The sequence below is a fragment of the Gavialis gangeticus genome, unplaced genomic scaffold (assembly GCF_001723915.1).
Source record: "Gavialis gangeticus isolate Ggan-Ray unplaced genomic scaffold, GavGan_comp1, whole genome shotgun sequence".
In the NCBI taxonomy this organism is placed as follows: Eukaryota; Metazoa; Chordata; order Crocodylia; family Gavialidae; genus Gavialis; species Gavialis gangeticus.
The window spans coordinates 5,819,106-5,827,496 of NW_017729016.1; the positions used below are offsets into that span (position 1 = coordinate 5,819,106).

The 8,391-nt window shown below is 44.8% G+C and overlaps 2 protein-coding genes across 2 annotated transcripts in view; both read right to left on the reverse strand.

Annotated features, from left to right (window-relative positions):
* The window catches only part of BRICD5 (BRICHOS domain containing 5), a 12,234-nt gene extending 9,317 nt beyond the window's left edge, over positions 1-2,917 (reverse strand). The window contains exons 1-2 of the mRNA XM_019512755.1: positions 2,562-2,917; positions 908-1,039 (exon numbers count right to left, since the gene is read on the reverse strand). Coding sequence (XP_019368300.1) covers positions 908-1,039; positions 2,562-2,600 — 171 coding nt within the window. The 5' untranslated portion in view covers positions 2,601-2,917. The remainder of the gene's footprint in view (positions 1-907; positions 1,040-2,561) is intronic.
* A 1,273-nt stretch (positions 2,918-4,190) lies between these two features.
* PGP (phosphoglycolate phosphatase) overlaps positions 4,191-8,391 on the reverse strand; it is a 16,721-nt gene continuing 12,520 nt past the window's right edge. The window contains exons 2-3 of the mRNA XM_019512584.1: positions 8,262-8,385; positions 4,191-6,643 (exon numbers count right to left, since the gene is read on the reverse strand). Coding sequence (XP_019368129.1) covers positions 6,318-6,643; positions 8,262-8,385 — 450 coding nt within the window. The 3' untranslated portion in view covers positions 4,191-6,317. The remainder of the gene's footprint in view (positions 6,644-8,261; positions 8,386-8,391) is intronic.

The window sequence follows — 8,391 nt, forward strand, 5'->3', positions numbered from 1 at the left end:
CAACAGCTGGTGCAGGGGAACATCTCACCCAATAGCCTCTTGCCCTGCCAGGAGGCAGCGTGTTGGCTGGGGAGAGGAAGTTGTGGGTTCCTCTAAGATCCTCCAGGAGCCACAGCCAGTTAGAAATGGGGAATCACTTTGTGGCCTGGGGACACCTTCCCTCCAGCACAACTGGTTATCTTGCTGCAGAGACACCTTATGGCTTTGCTATATGGCAGGGAGTTGCCATTCTACACGCACCTGTTCCAGGCTCTCTGCAGACTCTGGTAGCCATGACAGGGGCGGTCTTTAGGGTTCTGCTTTCAAACAACTTTGCAACCACAGAGGTAGAGATTTACTGAAAAATAACTGTTCTCCATTAAAGGTGAGACTCTGAGATGGTCATGAAGCCAGCACCTGGGGCAGTGACTGGTGCTTAGGGATGAATTGGTCCAGCATGGCTTTATTTGATTTCTCACAGAGGAATAAACACTGCTGTTTTCTTTCTAATCCCTGACCTGATGCATCAGACCTTTCAAGAGAAGAAAGAAATTTCTTCTGACTCCAGCCAAACAGCCTGATGGGGATTACGGAGAGTGAAGCTGCTCTCACTAGGAAGCAGCAGGTTTATGAGAGAGAAAGATATTGGGAAAAACAAATGAAAAATTGTGTTTGTCCTCCCTGAGGGGAAATGCATCATTTGGACCAAACTGTCACCTCCGTGGCCCACTATGGGACCCCACTGACCCTAAGTTTAATTGAGAGCAGAATTTGATAGAAAAAATGCTCAACAACTAGAAATATTTTCAGGCTACCTATTTGTAAGAAACTGTAAAACGAGGAAGGAAAAAGATGCCTGGAAATGCAAATCAGTTTCAAGGTTTTCCCAGAAGAAACTGACTTAAGTGATCCCCAGTTAACTTCTTACCTTGGCAGTGCTCTGGGCGAAGCTGAGAACACCCACCACACTGATGCCGACAATTGCAAAAAACAAGATTATAAACAAGATGACCCAACATATCCTGGAGGGGGGTTTCGATTCTGCTGCAGGTCTGCTATCCTGGGAGCCAAGATACACTGATCAATATGTGAGATGGCAAATTGAGTTAAAAACAGAGTTGACATTTATTTCCCTCAGCGGTATGAGCAAAATTATTGTGTGAAATGCACATGAATGATAGCTCTGGAGACTGAAGGCAAAATTTTAGGGCTTGTTTACATGGAAAAACAGACCAGCAAAGCTTCCAAAGCTGAGTAATTATACTGGAATAAACCTGATTTTATTTCAGCATAGAGAGTATCCATGTGGAGAGATATACTGACTCGTTACTGTGGTATAGCTACAGCACTGCAGTTTAACCAGGCGCTTTCCCCATGTAACAAGGTTTTCAGAATGCTTGTGAAGCCACCTGAATAGTCCAGGTTTTGTGAGTGGGAGAGCAGCTGTCTGAGCTTTTGCGATGGTAGGAATATAGGAGAAACTCCCTCAGTGTTCAGTGAGGCATAATTACCACACTTTTTAAATTCCCTGTAATCAACTGTTCCTTGCCCTTCTCCTTACAGAATGTTTGCTTGTATTTTAATTGTCCCATTCAACTTGTTGCTTAATAAGAAAAGCCCTTAAACTTGGGAGCCAGATTGGTATTTCTAATATTTCTGCAGGACTTTTCCAGCAGTTTAATCAAAAAAGGTTAATTCTCACATATCTGCATATATGAAATACTTTGGTTGTAACAATACAGCAGACTGCAAAGAGTCCCAAGTTCTGCACAAACCCAGAGTGCAACATTAGAAGAAAAAACAGCTAGTACAAAGAGGCAGCTAATAATTGCACGCAGGTAAATTTGGCTGGAATCAAACCAGAAGGAAGCTTTTTTATTCTGTCAACACATTGTTAATTCACTTATATTGAAACCCACAATTTACCTGCTTTTGCAGTAGTTGAAATATTCTAGGAAAACATAGTAAGTGTTAAATTGCCCACAAGAGGCAACAAGCAGAAAAATTAGAGGTACTTGTATTTGAACACCTGTCTGCTTAGATAGAAACTTGCACAACAGTAATATGTCTGAGATTTTTCAGTAGCAAATGAAATTGCCCTGAATTTTAGAGACAGATTTACAGTGACAGGAGAAATCTAGTACAACTAAGTCCTGTCTTTCGCACTGCATCTTTCTCTGTAATTCTGCAAATTCTGGAAAGTTACAATATAAACATTGTGATGCATTAGCATCACTGTCATCTGATGTTGCTAAATACACATCCCTAGAATTTCACTCATTTTGTGCATCCTCCCTGCTATAAGTGTAGGGGATAATCTTTCAGGGAACAAACCAGAGGTTTGAACCAGTTGACAGGGAGTCAGCTTGAAGTGGCTGAGGCTCCTTCGAAGTGCTCAGCACCTACAGTTCTTGCTGGGGTCCATGTGAACTGGAATTATTTAGCACTGCTTGGAAACGCAGGCAACTCCTTCTCCCACCCCCCAATATCTGTGAAAATACAGCACTGAGGACCTTGTGGAGGTAAAGGGTACTGAGATCCCTGCCCTTCTGCCAGAGAGAGCTAGGTGCCACAATACTCACTGCAGTTGTAGTCTTGCTGCCACTGCTCCTTCCCTCCATCCTCCCAGTCTAGTTGCAAGCCTTGCTCCTGCAGCTCCTGACAATGTGCAGATTGTGTATGACCAGATCCTCTGAATGTGCCTAGAAACGTAAGCACATGTCCATCATGGCCAAGAAAACTTCCAGCCCTACCATTCAGCTCAGGTGTCTAGTGGAGCTGAAATCTTAGATGCCACATTGGAAGAAGGGGGAATATTAGTGCAGAGTGATAGTGTCATTAGCCTAAAGCAGCTCTTCCTGCCTCCCTGGAGCCAGCTGAAGGCATTTAGGTAGGATACAATCAGAGGCTTTGTGCAGGGCTGTCCTGGCTGGCAGGTGCCATGCGCGTGGCTAGACAGATCTCATTGACAAGGGGATATTGAATAAGGGAGGGCAGCTGCTTGCCCTTGTCATCCAATTACTTTCGGATTTCCAAGCCAGTTCAACCCTGGGCAGACAGCTCTGCATCCAGGACCGATGCCGCATGGATCACGGCAGCCTAGACTCATCTCAGGCTTTACTGACCCACCTCAACCAATTTAATGTGCTCAGTCCAGCTCCCACAAGAGAGAGGATCTGCACCACACAGCTGTTACCAGAATGGTTAGCTAGATCTCTGACACGTGGCCACTCCAAGCCTAGCTTCTGTTCTTATAAATGCCAGAGACTCTGCAGGCCCAAAGAGCAAGGTTTCTACCAATCATAGCCAACCTACTTAAGATCCAGAACCCAGCCCAGTTTCTTCATACTCCTAAATTGCTCTAGCCAGGTTCAGTCTTCTATGGTTTACTAACAGCAGCAGGAACAAAGCTAAGCTGACAACTTACCCTTGGATTTTTCCCCCCCTCTTTTTAAGTCATTTCTTTCCCCTCTGCTCCCAGTATTTCCTTTCAATACATTTCATTCCGTAAGAGGAACAAAGACCAACAAAAGCACATAAAAGTTAGACACTAAGAGCAGAGAAAGTGATGCTGCTTCTCATTATCCCAGATTCTTTCTGTAGGACTTGAATTCAATGAAAACATGAGGTTTATATATTGGGAAACAAAGTCAAAGCTAGCCAAGGGTCTTCCATCCTCCCTGTTCTGGCCAGAGAGGGTTCTTTCTTACCAGCCCTCAACTCCTTTCAAGGTGCGAAGGCAGTAAAAGAAAGTAATGCCAACATGTTTTAAGAATGTGAACGGTGGAGCACACTAGTGTGCATCTCAAAGTAGCCTCACTTCTAATGGAGCAGGGGTAGGCAGTGAAGCAACTAAACTACAAGGTTTAGTTCTGCAAAACAAAGACACAGAAGGTGTCAAGTCATTCCCCAGGCATCCTCTACTTGCCTCCGTGATGATGAAACTTATGATTGTATTTCATCAGACGTCTGTGGAGATCTCTCCCCACCAGTCTGTCCTTCTGTAGATAACATTTCAAGAGCTATGCAACTTCTCTGCACTTTTTCACTCTACCTTTGTTTTAGGCATATTCATACTACCTGTAAACTTGAGACACAAAAATCTAATGAAACCTGCCACCAGATGATTTTTGTATATGTGAACACAAAGGAGCAAGGGATTCTAAAAGCACACAGAGAGGAGACCATACAAATGAGAAAAGCCAAAAGGAAACAGATTTACAAGTTTAATGTAGATTCAAGTATAGGATCAACAATTCCCCAACAGTTTATACAGAGACCCTTGTAACATGATACAAGTCTTCGCCAATGTATTTCCACAACACGTGGGGAACACTGTGAAGAGAGGTAATGGTTTCATTGCATGGAGAGCTGTTTGCAACAAGGATGACATGCAGCAGTGACAAGATTTAATACCGTAATTGGTACTTCCTCCTTTACTTGACATTGATTGAAAATCTATTGACTTTTGATACGCACAAGTCTAGAAAATTAAATCAAAGAACCTATGGTCTCTAAAGCCTGCCCTACCCACAATAACACCACTACGTCCATTCCTACATTAGTAGTGTCAAGAACTAGGTCTACCTGATAGACATGTATTTCTTTCAAGCCTGAAGAAGTCTCCTAGCTGGAGATGTGATACAAGGAAGAGATAACTCGCGTGCTAACAGAATTCGAAGTTACAGACAGATGCTGACATCAATCTATAACTATGGTTATCTTTTGCAAGAACGTTTTCAGCTAATATCCTGGTAACACTGAAAGACATAGTGAACTCTGAAGTTATTGCTGTATGAACAAGGTGACGTGCGTATACATTTCAAGTGTTTTAGGCATGAGGAAATGGTACTGGAATACGCTGCCAGAGTTGTTCAGGCTAAACAACAGGAGGTAAATGGAAACAGACTCTTCTTTTCCCACTGAGACTGGAATTACTGTGGAGTATTGGAACACTCAAATTGCATATGTGATTTCTTGAGCAATTTTTGAAATGCAAAAGCTAACCTATTCATTGTGGGCCCCAGGTCAGCAAGGACAAAAGCTATCCAGCAGCCTGAGCTGGGCATCACCCAGGACCAATTTTAAAACTACTACAGTATAAAAGAATCATTAGTTCTCATCCAGGCAAGCGGCTGATTGCGAGCTCCCACATCAGCCATGCAAGAGGCAGTAAGATTAGGAAGAAAGAGGAAGCACTATGCTGTTAGTGTACTTGGCCAGTACTTTACCACAATTAGCCCAAGTGTGAGAGAGAGAGTTCATTATCTGTATTATAATCGCCTTTCAAGGATGGGGCAGTTTAGAATCTGCAGCCAAAGCTAAGGGCAAGCAATTATTTTGATACTAAAGCACCAGGAAGGTCCGAGTATGGTTTGAACCGACTTTAAAAGAAGTGAAATGATGGATCCAATTCATTCTCGGAAATGCTAACAATAGAGGACATTTCTGTGCTGTTACATACTTATTATATTACTGACTTAGGATGCAATTAGGTCAAATTAACCCTTCAATACTCAGTGAAGTAAATTCCTCCTAGCCTCCCTTTGGAAAACAAAATATGTTCTCATATATTATATTTTAAATATATTTCTGATATATAGTTATTGTCAGGGCAGTTCCTTTATATACATGTTCTTTACTTATACATCCAGTACTTGGACACATATACAGTATACAGAAGAAACTATTCATACATTTTGCACGTCGAACCAGTCCAATTTGTATCGCAAGTGCAACAGATGCAATTAGAAACAGGGTGTGCGCATTTTGATTTCTTCCCCCCACTCCACCCCCAAGTTGCACCAGCTCTGGGCTGCTTGTCTAGGTCAGGTTCCGAGTAAGCAAAGACAAAACACAGGGCCAGATTTTAACTGTGCCGGCCTGTGCAAACATCAGCACAGAGCCAATCAATAACTATGCACTCAGAGGGTTAATTCCCTGAATTAGAGACTGCGCCACACTGTGCCCATCAAGGAACATTCTGCAGGTTTGTATTGGTGAAATCTACTCTATTTCCTTTAGCCCAGTCCAGAAGGACAATCCCATGACACTTTCTATTGCAAACATTTGGCTGTACTTGTCAATTTAAAAATAAAAGACCCACAGGATGACTGGGTGACGCCAAAATGCCCTCTTCTTTCCAAAGTGCATTTTAAAAAACAAATTTGTAAACAAAATCATCCTCAAGAGGACTCCGAGGTTAGAGCTAGCAGAGCTGTAATTTCGAGTGGTGTCGCACTTAGCATGTGAATGTAACCAAAGTGATTAATGGCTGCCCTTCGCTAGTGAGGATACCTTTTCAGGAGCTGGAGAGGGGGGCTTTTTTCATTTCTATTTTAATCTTCAAGTGCAGGAAGAAGGTCAGCTATACTATCAACATAGTAATCAGGAATCAGGTTCTTCCTGGCAGGGCAGTCACTCTCCTGGTGACCTTTCACTTCTTCCAAAGTGGAGACTCCGGTCAGCGTCAGGATGGTGGTGAGGCCACAGGTGTTGCCCATGAGGATATCCGTGTCCAGCCGATCTCCCACCATGATGGTGCGGGCAGGGTCAATGTCGAACTCACTGACCACGCAGTCAAAGATGTACCGGCTGGGCTTCCCAATGATGAACGCCTCGCGCTCTGCCGCAACCTCCACAGCTTTCACAAGGCAGCCGGTCCCTGAGGGCAGAACCAAAAAGCAAGTCAAGCAGGGTGCAGAATTCACAGTTAGAACACTGCCGGTGTTTCACAAGTGTGACCCCTGCTAGGACACATCTCACATCAGGCCGTGGCAGGCAGCTAACAGAGAGCAGGTACAACACCTGTGTGTGGTAGCAGCCTTCAGCCCGTGGCAGGTTGGTCTGCACAGAGCAGCTCAGTGAGAAGCTGAGCAGAGCGACCGCTGAAGGCCCGTGCATGAACTGCACATGCTGTGAAAGCAAGGGGGAGATGAAGGTTTGTGAAGGGCAGGCAGTGAAAAGCTATAGTGTAGAGATGGGAGTAAAGGTTTCCCTTGCTTTACGTGGTACGCGTGTTCCTGAAACTGCAAATTTGCATCTAAGGAACCCGCTTTATTATGCAGCAAATAGGGACACTCCAAGAACCTGACTCAGCTGACACAAGGGAAACCTGTAGCAAGAAGCTCCAGCCCTGGAGGGCCAAGGCAGCCAGCGTGAACCCCTCGGCTTGCTGCAAAGATTTCACAGATTTGGATTTCATAGATGTTAGAGCTGGAAGAGACCTTGTGATGGCCTCATCTTCTCTAAAACCCAGGCAAGGGCTGAGCAGAGGCACCCATGGCCACCAATGAGGCCTGGAGGAGCAGCGCAGAGCCACCGCCCCAACCAGCTCAGGGAGGACACCCCCTGCCCTCCAGAATCCCATCCCCAGGCCTACTTTGGAGACCTGCCCCCTGACCCCAACCCACAGTGCCAGATTTGGGATTAAACTACGTTTTAGGGCCTCACAATATGAGGCGTTTCTAAATAAGAAAAAATGGACATTTTTGTTCCAATACGAATACGAGGGGCCCCTAAACATGGAAAAAAATGGACATTTTGGTTGTAATATGAATATCAGGGACTTCTAAATTAAAATAGGATGTATTCATATTACAACCAAAATGTCACTTTTTTATTGAGAAGCCCCTCATATTCGTATTAGAATATGTGCCTTTTTTAATTTAGAGGCCCCTCATTTCTGTTATAATGTGAATATGAGGGGCCTCTAAAGAATAATAATAATAAAAAAAAAGGCCATTTTTGTTCTAATATGAATCTGAGGGGCTTCCAAGTAGGGAAAAAAAGGACATTTCTATTCTAATATGAATATGAGGGCCTCTAAATAAGAAAAAAAAGGACATTTTTGTTGCAACAGGAATAAGAGGGGGCCTATATATGAAAAAACTGGACATTTTTGTTCCAATACGAATATGAGGGTCTCTGAAGAGAACAAAAATGTCCATTTTTTTCTTAATAGGAATGTGGGGCCTCTAAATGAGAAAAAAATGGACCTTTTTGTTGCAATAGGAATCTGAGGGGCCCTTAAACAGAAAGAAACAGACATTTTTGTTGCAACATGAATGCGAGGGGCCTGTAAGTGTGAGAAAAAGCAGTCCGTTTGCCCCGCATGGGGCAGTGCCGTAACCCTCGCGGGGCTGGCACAGAGTTGGTGCGGACAGCGGGGGCAGTGGTGCCACCCTGGCAGCCGGGAGAGGCTGCTCCCGTGGGTGTTTCCAGCGCCGGGCCCGAAGCGCGGTGTCCGCTCCCCGCCCCCACAGCCCGGCCCGGGCACGCACCAGGGATGGCGGCGCCGCCCTCGAGCGGCAGGCGGTGGTCACGGTTGGTGCCGACGAGCAGGCAGGCGGCATCGCCGCGCAGCAGGTAACGCAGCGCCTGGCACAGCTTGGCATAGGCGAAGTGCTCGTC